The 14731-nt window shown below is 45.2% G+C and overlaps 1 protein-coding gene across 4 annotated transcripts in view; it reads right to left on the bottom strand.

Moving 5' to 3' along the window:
- Positions 1-202: 202 nt before the first annotated feature.
- Positions 203-14731, bottom strand: part of si:ch211-267e7.3 (ADAMTS-like protein 2) — a 149883-nt gene continuing 135354 nt past the window's right edge. For 3 of the 4 annotated variants that reach the window (XM_063063749.1, XM_063063748.1, XM_063063750.1), the window contains 2 exons: positions 4072-4216; positions 203-1820 (listed from right to left, as the gene is read on the bottom strand). In XM_063063749.1, the coding sequence (XP_062919819.1) occupies positions 1705-1820; positions 4072-4216 (261 nt within the window). In that variant the 3' untranslated portion in view covers positions 203-1704. Of the gene's footprint in view, positions 1821-4071; positions 4217-14731 lie in introns of those variants that run through there. The other variant, XM_063063751.1, reaches the window with a different exon arrangement.

Below are 14731 nucleotides of genomic sequence, written 5' to 3'. Positions count from 1 at the left end.
ACGGTTTCACATCTCTTCTCCACTCTCTGGGCAGAAGACGAAGCAAGTTTTGGCGCTCCTGCTGACCAGCAAACGCACCTGGGATCACCCCGATGTGTCCGACATGAAATGGAGACTCCCTCCGGGAGAGATCCAGACTGTCCCATTCCATCCAAGCAAACACAAAACATCAACTGCTCCAGAAGTCAGGTGTCATTTATTGCTGTACAGCTGTTTCTAATAATATAGCTACAGTACATCAATGATCTGTCATTGTAAAATTATTCTAAAGGGCTGCTGTACAATTAGCACTCGGAAGCATCCATTCACTGTCATCAGATATTAAAGCTACGTTGATTTAACCAAAATACAACCTAGCATTGAAGGTGCCACAACACAAACTTAGATTTAAAAGGAATGTTAATTTTACCTTCCAAAGCAGAAACAGGAGCAGCTTAAACTGTAGAAAATTTTCACATCATTTACAGTCCGACTGCAAGCAAACTTGCAACCAAAATGCATGCAAAAGGGAGTCACATTGTCACTTGCCAGATGTGCCACTGGGCAGGGCCTGCTTGCCTACAATAAAACGCTGTCCTGCATGTGTGTGTCTATTCACTCATTCATTCCTCCTCCTCCAGTCTAAGGTGATTGTCAAGTCGTTAACTGGGAAGAGTACACTGAACACAGAAGCAGACCTCCCCCCAACAATCCCTCTTGCTATTTACACCTGCTGTGTATTATCTTTAGGGAGCAAGTATGTCAGCAGTGCCGTGCATCGTGGGACCTTCAGTGCTAGGGTGCAGCCTCAACCACAAATTCCCAAACTCAGGCATGCTGCTGTGGGACACTACAAGGCTGAATGGACAGGATGGAGAGTGAAGGAGTCAAAAATGAGAGGCTGCATCTCTTTCACACTCCTGGGTTGCAGAGCAGTGGAGACAAAATGCATTCTCAAGTTCTTCTGAGGGCTGGAGAGGGAAGTAGGTATGTGGAAGAGTAGAGAGACTGAAGAAACCTTGGTACAATATTAACTCTCTGGCTCTAGGTATGCTTGTAAACAATATCTAATACAGTACTTGCAAATGGTGGGAGATGTCAAGGTATTCAAATTAGTACCAGGTCAGCTTTTAAACATTTAACTTTTATTATTTACAAACCTGTCATCACAAAGGCCAAAGACTCCTTATGATATTTTACTGCCTGTGAATATCATGGAATTACTGTTGTTAAAAGATCACTAGAAATAGTCAAATAGCAGCTAATCCTTTCAACCCAGACTCCACATCTCTCACTCAGACAACACTGACTGCTCCACAGCGTTACACAGTGAGCTGGCAGTGGGACAGCAGGAGTGCTGGCTGTTTTGGAAGATGGGTCACAGGAGAGCTCTGGATTAAAGCCCACGGCCCTGATGAGTGAAGACGACACTTGAATGTGTCCGTGTCCATGTCCGAGGCCCGTTGTCTGAGGAGGGCAGACCTCAGAACTGGGGCAGAATGAGGAACTAGTGGAATCTGGGATTGGGAAATAAGGCAAGACACACTGCCAACCTTGGGAACTAAGAAGAAAAGAGGATGAGTGGTAAAAGTTTGTGACTCCAATAAGTTATGGTGGATGTGCTGTGATTTTGTTTTGAGCTTGGTTCAGAGGACTGTTTCTGGTTTACCTTGCCTCCCAACCAATTTTCTATAGCTTCCCTGCAGGACTGAGTTGTCAGTGGATCTATGCCCTGTTCTTACAAGATCTGCAGCAGGCTTTCCTGTAGTACCAGTGTGTGCACAGCTTCACCTTCAGCACCAGAGCACAGTTGGCCGTCACTTTATCCTGACAGTTGTCATCTGTGGGGTAAACAAATGAGGTGGAGATTTCACATCGGAAATCAAGAGGTTGATTTGCTATCCACTGATCGTGCCATGAAGTCAATGAAATGTACAGCATAGAAACCCTGCCCTCTGGCCCATTGAGTCTGCACCAACTATCAACCACCCATTTACACCAATTCTGTATTAGTCCCAGATTTTGTTCTCCACGCATTCCCACCAACTACCTCCGGATTCTACCACTAGTGTCAATTTACAGTGGCTGATTAACTTTCTGAGCCCCACATTTTTGGGATGGGGGATAGTGGAGCACCCGGAAGAAACCCACCCAGCCACAGGGAGAGCGTGCAAACTTCACAAAGACAGCACGAGATCAGAACTGAGCCTGGATCTCTGGTATTGTGATGCAGTGGTTCTGCTATCTGTGCCACCATGCCCCTCGTTTACCTCTTTTCTTGCAAATCTACTATTATCCCTTCCTCTCCCTCTGTTATTCCCAAACCACCCAATCACCTTCCTTTACCAGGTCCACAGAATGCAGGCTAAGTACATATTTTAGCACTAGACTAAACAGCATTTTTCATTTTTAAATTATCCCACAGAACAACCTAGTACATAATCAGATGGTATAATGCCAGCTTTATACTTGCCACACAGAGAGTGCATACTCCAGAGAGCACAAATAACCTGTGTATTCTTGGGAACAGTAACCCTATCAAAATAAACTCTGCAGTAAGAACTCAATCCAGTGTTGTAGTTAAATAGCCTGTTCAGCAGCTTCAATGGGAATTGGATTTTTAAGTAGTAATAGTGTTGCTTTACATATCTTTTGATGTGTAAATATGCTCCAGGTATTGAATTTTAGCTGCCCTATGTCATCAGCAACCACTGTCTCAACAACAGCAGATTGGCCAAGACACACTGTAGGGCTTGACAATGAGGCACTCAAAGGGCAGCTGCAGAAAAGGTAAGCATTTCCTGTAATGTTAGTTACACAGTTGGCATTACATCATCCTGATCAATGCTAGAGTGTTCCTTGGGATTAGAAACAATGCATTAATAAAGCGAGAAACATTTGCTGAGGCAGACAAAAGCACTGAGGTGATCGAAGGTGCAAGACACCAGGCCTGAATGCTATCAGCAGGATTCAATAAGGAAATGACGATTTAATACAGGACTGTGAATTGGATTGGTAATTCAGGTCTTATTGTAAATTTGATCAGCGATTCACATCTACGTGTGCATCAGATTGGTGATTAAGGTACCCATGAGGAGCACCAAGTTTCTGGAAGTGCACGTAATGGACAATCTCACCTGATCCCTCAACACCACATCTGCACTCAAGAAAGCACAGCAGCATCTCCACTTCTTGAGGAGATTGAGGTGAGCGAGGCTCCCCCCTACACCCACCCCATTCTAACAAATTTATTTTTTTTATACAAGAACACCATTGCTAATGTCCTAACCAGCTACATCACTGTCTGGTACAGGAATTGCGAAGCATCTGACTGCAAGATCCTACAAAGGATGGGGAGGACTGTTGAGAGGATCATCGAGGTCCCTCTTCCACCCAACAGAGTTATTTATTAGGAATGCTGCATATGCAGGGCCTTTAGCGTTGTCAGTAATCCCTCCCTTCCATGCCACAATCTCTTGACCCCCTACCATCAAGCAGAAGGTACTGTAGCATTATGACAAGCACTGCTCACATGGGAAACAACTTCTTCCTCCAGGCCACGAGACTACTGAACTCCCTGCCACCACTCAGTTCTCATCACTTATGGAGCCCTAGTAGCTTACTATTTACTTTTTAACTTGAGTCATAAATGCAGCTTATGCCAAATGTCAATCTTCTGAAATACATTTTATTATTGTTAACTTATTTGTGGTAATATTACTTTGTGTTGCGTGTGAGTTATATGTACTGTATTGTGCACCTTGGTCTGGGGGAACATTGTTTCATTGGGCACTATACACGTGTACATTTGAATAACAATAAGTTTGAACTTAAACTTGGATTGGTCTGTTGATTCACACAAGCCGTAAAATGTGTTGGTGATTAAGCTACTGGTAGTGAAGTAGATTGGTGATTCAGGCCAGTTATGAATTTAATTGATGTTTCGGATCCTTGTGAAGCATTAATGAATTGAATTCAGGGCGGAGTGTAAACTGGTTTGGCAACTCAAGTTATGGTGTGAATTGAATTGGCATTTGATGTCTGAGCATGAACTGGATTGATGTTGCAGAACTTCAGCTGCTGTGATCTTACCTGGTGCATCTGTAGGACAGGGCTGAACTTCACAGGTCTCTTTTGTCTCTGGTTTTGTGGATGGATCACATCCTTGTCCAATCTCATCGCCTTGGTAGCATTTCACCTCCCGAACTTTGACACCACTGCCACAGGTCTTACTACACTGTGCCAGAATGAGATCAGTGTTAGTCATAGTACACTGCCACCTGCAGGTTGCCTTCTGTAAATGCAAACTGTAGCCATTTCATTTTCCAATAGCCCCAGCTGAATCTCCTTAAGCAAATGGTGTGCCAATGATCCTGTACTTAAATATGCCATCAGAATAAAGGGTGGAAATGCCAGGAAGAGACCTTTGGTCTGGTATCAGCTTCTATCAAGACACTTAAAATCTTCCAATACTGGTCTATTTCCACCACACACATTGAAGATTTTAAGATTCTTACCACCTAACACACTTTCACACTATCCAGAGAATATATTAAATGCGGAATTCAGATTTACAACATTTAAATCTTTAACATAATAAAAATGTCATATTTCTTATTTTTCACATTTCTCTGAGACATAGAGGAGAACATTCCAGCCCATGGGGTCCATGCCAACTCACAGAACAATCTAATTTCCCACTAATTTTCCCCCTCATCTATTCACTCCATGTCTTTTCTAAGCAACAATATTAAACAAGTTGCACCAGGACAAAAGGTCGGACAAGAATAGTACAGAAGGCTGAAGGGCAACTTCAAATTCCTGAGGGGCACAAATGCAAAACTACCTATAACAGGAAAATGGTTTTAAGATAAGTTAGTCATAGTCATACTTTATTGATCTCAAGGGAAATTGGTTTTCATTACAGTTGTCCCAAACAAGAATAGAGTATAAATATATCAATATAAAATCATAAATAATTAAATAGTAATATGTAAATTATGCCAGGGAATAAGTCCAGGGCCAGCCTATTGGCTCAGGGTGTCTGACCCTCCAAGGGAGGAGTTGTAAAGTTTGATGGCCACAGGCAGGAATGACTTCCTATGATGCTCTGTGTTGCATCTCGGTGGAATGAGTCTCTGGCTGAATGTACTCCTGTGCCCACCCAGTACATTATGTAGTGGATGGGAGACATTGACCAAGATGGCATGCAACTTAGACAGATCCTCTTTTCAGACACCAACCGTCAGAGAGTCCAGTTCCATCCCCACAACATCACTGATCTTACGAATGAGTTTGTTCATTCTGTTGGTGTCTGCTACCCTCAGCCTGCTGCCCCAGCACACAACAGCAAACATGATAGCACTGGCCACCACAGACTCGTAGAACATCCTCAGCATCGTCCGGCAGATGTTCAAGGACCTCAGTCTCCTCAGGAAATAGAGACGGCTCTGACCCTTCTTGTAGCCAGCCTCAGTGTTCTTTGACCAGTCCAGTTTATTGTCAATTCGTATCCCCAGGTATCTGTAATCCTCCACCATGTCCACACTGACCCCCTGGATGGAAACAGGGGTCACCCGTGCCTTAGCCCTCCTCAGGTCCACCACCAGCTCCTTAGTCTTTTTCAGATTAAGCTGCAGATAATTCTGCTCACACCATGTGACGAACTTTCCTACCGTAGCCCTGTACTCAGCCTCATCTCCCTTGCTGATGCATCCAACTATGGCAGAGTCATCAGAAAACTTCTGAAGATGACAAGACTCTGTACAGTAGTTGAAGTCTGAGGTGTAAATGGTGAAGAGAAAGGGAGACAAGACAGTCCCCTGTGGAGCCCCAGTGCTGCTGATCACTCTGTTGGACACACAGTGTTGCAAGCACACGTACTGTGGTCTGCCAGTCAAGTAATCAATAATCCATGACACCAGGAAAGCATCCACCTGCATCGCTGTCAGCTTCTCCCCCAGCAGAGCAGGGCGGATGGTGTTGAACGCACTGGAGAAGTCAAAAAACATGACCCTCACAGTGCTCGCTGGCTTGTCCAGGTGGGCGTAGACACGGTTCAGCAAGAAGACGATGGCATCCTCAACTCCTAGTCGGGACTGGTAGGCGAACTGGAGGGGATCTAAGTGTGGCCTGACCATAGGCCGGAGCAGCTCCAGAACAAGTCTCTCCAGGGTCTTCATGATATGGGAGGTCAATGCCACCGGTCTGTAGTCATTGAGGCCGCTGGGTCGCGGCGTCTTCGGCACAGGGACGAGGCAGGAAGTCTTCCACAATACAGGAATCCTCCAGAGCCTCAGGCTCAGGTTGAATACAGGGTGAAGTACTCCACATAGCTGAGGGGCACAGGCTTTGAGCACCCTGGTACTGACACCATCCGGTCCTGCAGCTTTGCTTGGGTTGAGATACTTCAGCTGTCTTCTCACCTGTTCAGCTGTGAAGCCCACCGTGGTGGCTTTGTGTCGGGAAGGGGTATAGTCATGAGAGCAGGGTGGGGGACTGTGAGGAGGGGTAGGAGGGGAGAGTGGAATATGTGTTGGTTGGGGGCCGACAACAGATGAATCATGTGGGGGACGGGCAGGGGCCACAATGTCAAATCTGTTAAAGAACAGATCAAGTTCGTTAGCCCTGTCCACACTGCCATCAGCTCCTCTGTTGCTAGTTTGCCGGAACCCAATAACAGTCCTCAATGTTAGAGGGATACAAGGAAGATTTGTATTTTATACCTGGAAGAAACTTTAATATACAAGATTTCTTTTTCAGAATCAGATTTAATATTACTGACATGTGTCATGAAATTTGTTGTTTTCTGGAAGTACTGCAGTGCAATCCATAATAATTTTTTAAACTATAAATTAAAATACATACGAAAAATTAAATAAGTAGCACAAGAGAGGGGAAAAAGAACTGAGGTTGTGTTCATGGATTCACTGCCCATTCGGATATCTGGCACAGGGGGAAGAAGCTGTTCCTGAAACTTTGAATGTTTGTCTTCAGGCCCCTGAACCTCCTTCTTGATGGCAGCAATGAGAAGGGACTCGGTCTGGGTGATCGGGATCCTTAATGATGGATATTGCCTTTTGAGGTCTCACCCTTTGAAGATGGCATTGGTGCTGGGGAGGCTGGTGCCCATGATGGAGCCGGCTGAATTTACAACTTTCTGCGGCTTTTTCCAATCTTATGCAGTGGCCCCTCCATGCCAGATGATGATGCAACCAGTTAGAATGCTGTCCATAGTACATCTGTAGAAATTTGCAAGCGCCTTTAGTCACATACCAAATCTCCTCAAGCTCAATAAAATATATCCACTGTCGTGTCTTCCTTGTAATTGCATCAATATGTTGGGCCCAGGATAGACGGTTAAGAGATGTTGATACCAGGAACTTGAAACTGCTCACCCTTTCCACTGCTGATCCCTCAACGAGGACTGGTGTAATTCCCTCAACTTATCCTTCCTGAGGTCCACAATCAATTCCTTGGTCTTACTGATGTTGAGTGCAAGGTTGTTGGTGCAACACCACTCAACCAGCTGATCTATCTCATTCCTGTACGTTTCCTTGTCACCATTTGAAGTTCTGCCAACAACCGTTCTGTCGTCAGCAAACTTTATACATGGCGTTTGGGCTGTGCCTAGCCACAGAATTATGGGTGTACAGCAGAGCAGTGGGCTAAGCATGCATCCTTGAGATGTGCCAGTGGTGACTGTTATCAAGGAACAGGTTAATTCTGATCCACACAGACTGTAGTATCCCATTGAGGAAGTCAAGGATCCAGCTGAAGTGGGAAGTAGAGGCTCCGGATTTGAAGCTTGTTGATTAGAACTGAGGGTATAATTGTGATGAACGCTGAGTTGTAATCAATAAACAGCAGCCTGACATAAATATTACTATTGTCCATATGATCCAAGTCCAAGTGGAGAGCCAGTGATATTGCACTTGCTATAGACCTGTTGTGGCAAAGGGCAAATTGTAGTGGGTCCCGGTCCCTGCTTAGGCAGGAGGTGATTCCAGCCATGATCAACCTCTCAAAGTACTTCATCACAGTAGAAGTGAGTGCACCTGGGCGATAGTCATTGAGGCAGCTCACCCTGCCCTTCCTGGGCACTGGTATAATTGTCGCCCTTTTCAAGCAGCTAGGAACCTCTGACTGCAGCAGTAAGAAGTTAAGGATGTCCTCGAACACTCCCGCCAGTTGATTAGCACCGGTTTTCAGAGCCCTACCATGTACACCATCGGGTACAATCTCTTGCATGGGTTCACCCTCTTGAAAGATGTTCTGACATCGGCCTTTGAGACAGATCACAAAGTCACCAAATGCTGCAGGGATTCACATACATCTTGTTTCATTCTCCCTTCCAAAGCATGCATAAAAGGCACTGAGTTCATCTGGGAGTGAAGCATCACAGCCAATCGTGATATTAGGTTCCATTTTGTAGGAAGTAATGCCCAGTCTGGCACGGTTTGCAGGACGTGGGTCTGATTCTGTCTCTAACCTCCATAGGAATTGTTTTTTTCACTCTTAAAATGGCCTTCTGTAGGTCATACCTGGGCTTCTTGTACAATTCTAGATCACCAGTCTTGAATGCAAGAGATTTAGCTCTCAGCCCACGATAAATCTCCTGGTTCATCCACAGCTTTTGGTTTGGGTGTGTCCAGTATGTTCTCAAAGGTACACAGTCATTCGCAGGTCTTGGTGAAGTCAGTGACAAATGTGGCATATTCATTCAGATTCATAGATGAACTCCTGAATATTGTCCAGTCCACAGACTCAAAGCAGTCCTGTAAGCACTCCTCCTTCTCCTTTGACCATATCTTCTTGGTCCTCACTACTGGTGCTGTGGTCTTTAGTGTTTGCCTATATGCCAGGAATAGGAGTACAGCCAGCTGATCAAACTTTCTAAAGTGTGTGTGTGGGATAGCACGATAAGCATTCTTGAAGGTGGTATAACAGCAGTGAAGTGTGCTGGCTCTTCCAGTTCCATAGGTGATATGTTGGTGGTAGTAGTTCAGAGACTTCTTCAAGCTGACTTGGTTGAAATCCAACCCCCCCCCCCCCCACCACAAGGATAGAGAAAGCATCAGGATGCACTGTTTTGTGCCTGCTCAGCTCCTCCAGTGCCAGCCTGAAGTTGGCCTGAGGAGGAATGGACACCAGTTCTGGGATGACATCAAAAAACTCCCTTTGCTGGATGCTCCAGGTCAGGTGAGCAAGACTGAGACAGAACCATCATGTTGGTGCACCATGATGAGTAAATTATGAAGCATACTCCCCCTCCTCTACTTTTAAAAGACTGAGCAGTCCTGTCTTTGCAAAAAATAGCAAAGCTGTCAGGTTGCAGTGCTGCATCAGGAATGGCGGGTGATAGCCATGTTTCGGTGAAGCAAAGTACATAGCAGTCCCTGATGTCCCTCTGGTACTGCAATCTTGCTCTGAGGTCTTCAGTTTCATGTTCCAGAGACTGTACATTCCCCAGGATTGTTGGGAGTGGGGCTCTAAGGCCTCAGCATTTCAATCATACTTGTAGCTAGTGTGCCATTAGCTCCATTTTCTGGAAGGGGAGCTGCATTCGCGACCGGAGAATGCCAGAGTTTTGTCAATTTTGAGTATCAATAGATTTTTTAAACGTCTTAAATTTATACGGCTTACTGAAGAACCCATGGGAGTGACTGTGGATTTCAGCTATAGTAGTCCTGTGGGAATATTTCATGATTTCCATCAGAGCTGCACACAAAGAATTATCGCTTATCAGTGCCATCTCACTGGAAGCAAGATGGTGCCAATTAGTGCATGTTGTTAGGATCTGGAACATTTGAGAGGGTGTTGGAGGCATGGACTCTCAATATTTTAGGATGAACCTTTGATTTGCCAAGGAACAGACGGCAATGGCCCTATTCTAAATGGGATTAGTATAGATGGTCAGCATGGAGAGAATGAGCTGAAGGGCCTGTTTCAATGCAAATTGATTCTGACCGTGAATCTGAACGGATGATAAGCACTTTAAAATTGAGCACCAGCAACAGCCAAGGTGAGTGAGCAGTGATGGATAGGAAACATATAGTTGGGTTAGGGAATGGCCAGAGTTCTCTAGACAGGGGAAAGATTGCCCAAGAGTACAGAGAACTTGGTGCAGATGGGGGTGGGGGGAGGGGAGAGAAGGTATGTTGGTGCAGCAGGTAGTGCTATCTGGGGGATTTCCCCCAGCTCTGACAGAAACTTGGGTGCTATCTAGCTGGATTTTATGATTTAGCCCTGTGACCACAGATTTCCTCTGGACACTCCAAATTTGGTTACTGCCAACTATATCCAAGTGCAGGTAATTTGGCAGGGGGGTGGAAACCGGAGTGAAGGGACTCAAGATGGGATGGGTGGTTAAAAAAAAAAGCAGCAAAGGTAGCATGCAGTCAGAAAGGGCAGGCAAATGAAAGGACAAAATTGCAGCTAGCAAGGAGAATATCAGTGCATTAGGGATGCAGAATCAAAAAGGGTTGCAAATATAGTACTCAAAGTGCACGGAGTATAAGAAATAAGGTGGTGATCTTGCTGCACTTTTACATATTGTCAGATATGATGTTGTGGCCATGACTGGTTGTAGGTGGGAACTGAATGTCCAAGGTTACACATTGTATTGGATGGATTGAAAGGTCGGCCGGGGGGGGGGGGGTGTGGTATGGTTCTGCTGGTAAAGAATGGCATCAAATCATTAGAAAGATGTGACATAGGATCAGAAGATGCTGAATCTTTGTGGGTTAAGTTAAGAAAATGCAAGGGTAAAAGGACCCTGATGGCAGTTATATACAGACTCCAAATAGTAGCTGAGATGTGGAGTACAGATTACAACTGGAAATAGAAAAGGAGTGTCAAAAGGGGAATATTATGATAGTCATGGGAAATTTTAAAATACAGGTTGATTGGGAAAATCAGGTTGGTAATGGATCTCAAGAGCGACTTTGTTGAATGCCTGCAAGATGGCTTTTTAGAGAAGTTTGTCATTGAACCTACTAGGGGATCAGCTATACTGGAATGGGTATTATTTAATGAAGCAGAGGCAATTAGGGAGTTTAAGGTAAAAGAACTCAAAGGAGGTGGTGATCACAATATGATTGAGTTTAACTTGAAATTTGATAGGAAAAAAGTAAAGTCTGACATAGCAGTATTTTAGCGGAGTAAGGGAAATTACAGTGGTATGAGAGAGGAGTTGGCCAAAGTAAATTGGAAGGAGATGTAGGCAGGGATGACAGCTGAGAGCAATGGCTTGAGTTTCTGGGGAAAATGAAGAAGGTGCAGCATAGATGTAATCTAAAAACGAAGAAATACTCAAATGGCAATCTAGTACAACCGTGGCTGACAAGCGAAGTCGAAGCTAATGTAAAAGCAAAAGAGAGGGCATGCAACAAAGCAAAAATTAACAGGAAGACAGAATTGGGAAGCTTTTAAAAACATACAGAAAGCAACTAAAATAATCATGAGGATAGAAAAAATGAAAAAATGAAACCAAGCTAGCAAATAATATCAAAGTGGATAATAAAAGTTTTTTCAAGTATATAAAAAGTAAAAGAGAGATGAGTGGATATAGGACTGCTAGAAAATGAGGTCAGAGAAATAGTAACAGGAGACAAGGAGATGGTAGATGAATTAAATGAGTAATTGCATCAGTCTTCACTGTGGAAGACACTAGCAGTGTGCCAGGTGTTGAAGGGTGTGATGGAAGAGAAGTGAGTGTAGTTACTACTACAAGGGAGAAGGTGCTCAAAAAGCTTAAAGACCTAAAAGGTACAAAAGTCATCTGGATCAGATGAACTGCACCCTAGGGTTTTGAAAGAGGTAGCGGTAGAGATAGCGGAGGCATTAACAATGATCTTTCAAGAACCATTGAACTCTGGCATGGCTCCAGAGGACAGGAAAATTGCAAATGTCTCTCCGCTCTTTAAGAAAGGAGGGAGGCAGCAGAAAGGAAATTTAAGACCAGTTAGCCTGACCTCAATAGTTGGGAGGATGTCGGAGTCAATTGTTAAGGATGAGGTTACGATGTACTTAGCGACACAAGACAAGATAGGACAGTCAGTATGGTTTCCTTAAGGAAATCTTGCCTAATGAACCTGTTGGAATTCTTTGAGGAGATTACAAGTAGGATAGATAAAGGGGATGCAGTAGATGTTGTATATTTATATTTTCAGAAGGCCTTTGACAAGGTGCCACACATGAGGCTGCTTACTAAGTTAAGAGAAAAGGTACTTGCATGGTTAGAACATTGGCTGATTGGTAGGAGGCAGCAAGCAGGAATAAATGGATGCTTGCAACACACATCAAAGTTGCTGGTGAACGCAGCAGGCCAGGCAGCATCTCTAGGAAGCGGTACAGTTAACGTTTCGGGCACAGACCCTTCGTCAGGACTAACTGAAGGAAGAGTTAGTAAGAGATTTGAAAGTGGGAGATCCAAAATGATAGAAGTCAGGAGGGAGAGGGATGGAGCTAAGAGCTGGACAGGTGATTGGCAAAAGTGATATGAGAGGATCATGGGACAGGAGGCCCAGGGAGAAGGAAAAGGGGGAGGGGGGAAAAACACCCAGAGGATGGGCAAGGGGTATAGTCAGAGGGACAGAGGGCGAAAAAGGAGTGAGAGAAAAAGAATGTGTGTATAAATAAATAAATAATGGATGGGGTACGAGGGGGAGGTGGGGCATTAGCAGAAGTTAGAGAAGTCAATGTTCATGCCATCAGGTTGGAGGCTACCCAGACGGAATACAAGGTGTTGTTCCTCCAACCTGAGTGTGGCTTCATCTTTACAGTAGAGGAGGCCATGGATACACATATCAGAATGGAATGGGATGTGGAATTAAAATGTGTGGCCACTGGGAGATCCTGCTTTCTCTGGTGGACAGAGCGTTCAGCAAAACGATCTCCCACTCGGCGTCAGGTCTCGCCAATATATAGAAGGCCACGTCGGGAGCACCGGACACAGTATATCACCCCAGCCAACTCACAGGTGAAGTGTCGCCTCACCTGGAAGGACTGTCTGGGGCCCTGAATGGCGGCAAGGGAGGAAGTGTAAGGGCATGTGTAGCACTTGTTCCGCTTACAAGGATAAGTGCCAGGAGGGAGCTCAGTGGGGAGGGATGGGGGGTACGGGGGAGGGGGGACGAATGGACAAGGAAGTCACGTAGGGAGCGATCCCTGCAGAAAGCAGAGAGATGGGGGGAGGGAAAGATGTGCTTAGTGGTGGGATCCCGTTGGAGGAGGCAGAAGTTACGGAGAATAACATGTTGGACCCGGAGGCTGGTGGGGTGGTAGGTGAGGACCAGGGGAGCCCTATTCCTAGTGGGGTGATGGGAGGATGGAGTGAGAGTAGATGTGCGTGAAATGGGGGAGATGCGTTTGAGAGCAGAGTTGAAAAGGAGGACATCTCCCTCGTCCTGGAATGAAAAGCCTCATCCCGAGAGCAGATGCGGCGGAGACGGAGGAATTGCAAGAAGGGGATGGCATTTTTGCAAGAGACAGGGTGAGAAGAGGAATAGTCCAGATAGCTGTGAGAGTCAGTTGGCTTATAGTAGACATCAGTAGATAAGCTGTCTCCAGAGATAGAGACAGAAAGATCTAGAAAGGGGAGGGAGGTGTTGGAAATGGACCAGGTAAACTTGAGGGCAGGGTGAAAGTTGGAGGCAAAGTTAATGAAGTCAGCGAGCTCAGCATGCGTGCAGGAAGCAGTGCCAATGCAGTCATCAATGTAGCGAAGGAAAAGTGGGGGACAGATACCAGAATAGGTACAGAACATAGATCGTTCCACAAAGCCAACAAAAAGACAGGCATAGCTAGGACCCACATGGGTGCCCATAGCTACACCTTTAGTTTGGAGGAAGTGGGAGGAGCCAAAGGAGAAATTATTAAGAGTAAGGACTAATTCCGCTAGACGGAGCAGAGTGGTGGTAGAGGGGAACTGATTAGGTTTGGAATCCAAAAAGAAGTGGAGAGCTTTGAGACCTTCCTGATGGGGGATGGAAGTATATAGGGACTGGACATCCATGGTGAAAATAAATCAGTGGGGGCCAGGGAACTTAAAATCATCGAAAAGATTAAGAGTGTGAGAAGTGTCACGAACATAGGTAGGAAGGGATTGAACAAGGGGGGATAAAACCGTATCGAGGTATGCAGAAACGAGTTCGGTGGGGCAGGAGCAAGCTGAGACAATTGGTCTGCCAGGACAGGCAGGTTTGTGGATCTTGGGTAGGAGGTAGAAACAGGAAGTGCAAGGTGTGGGAACTATAAGGTTGGTAGCAGTGGATGGGAGATCCCCTGAGCGGATAAATTCGGTGATGGTGTGGGAGACAATGGCGTGGTGATCTTTAGTGGGGTAAATGGATGCTTTTCTGGTTGGCTAGTGATGTTCCACAGGGGTCGGTGTTGGGACCGCTTCTTTTTATGCAGTATATAAATGATTTAGATGATGGAATAGGTGGCTTTGTTACCAAGTTTGCAAATGATATGAAGATTGGTGGAGGGGCAGGTAGTGTTGAGGAAACAGGTAGGATGCAGAAGGACTTAGACAGATTAGGAGAATGGGCAAGAAAGTGGCAATGAAATACAATGTTGGAAAATGCATGCTCATGCACTTTAGTACAAGAAATAAATGTGCAGATTATTTTCTAAATGGTGAGAAAATCCAAAAATCTGAGATGCAAAGGAACTTGGGAGTCCTTGTGCAGAACACCCTAAAGGTTAACTTGAAGGTATAGTCGGTGGTGAAGGCAGCAAATGCAAC

Source organism: Mobula hypostoma, chromosome 12, assembly GCF_963921235.1.
Source record: "Mobula hypostoma chromosome 12, sMobHyp1.1, whole genome shotgun sequence".
In the NCBI taxonomy this organism is placed as follows: Eukaryota; Metazoa; Chordata; class Chondrichthyes; order Myliobatiformes; family Myliobatidae; genus Mobula; species Mobula hypostoma.
Note: the sequence above shows the minus strand (reverse complement) of the source record. Positions and strands in the feature narration are given on the sequence as shown.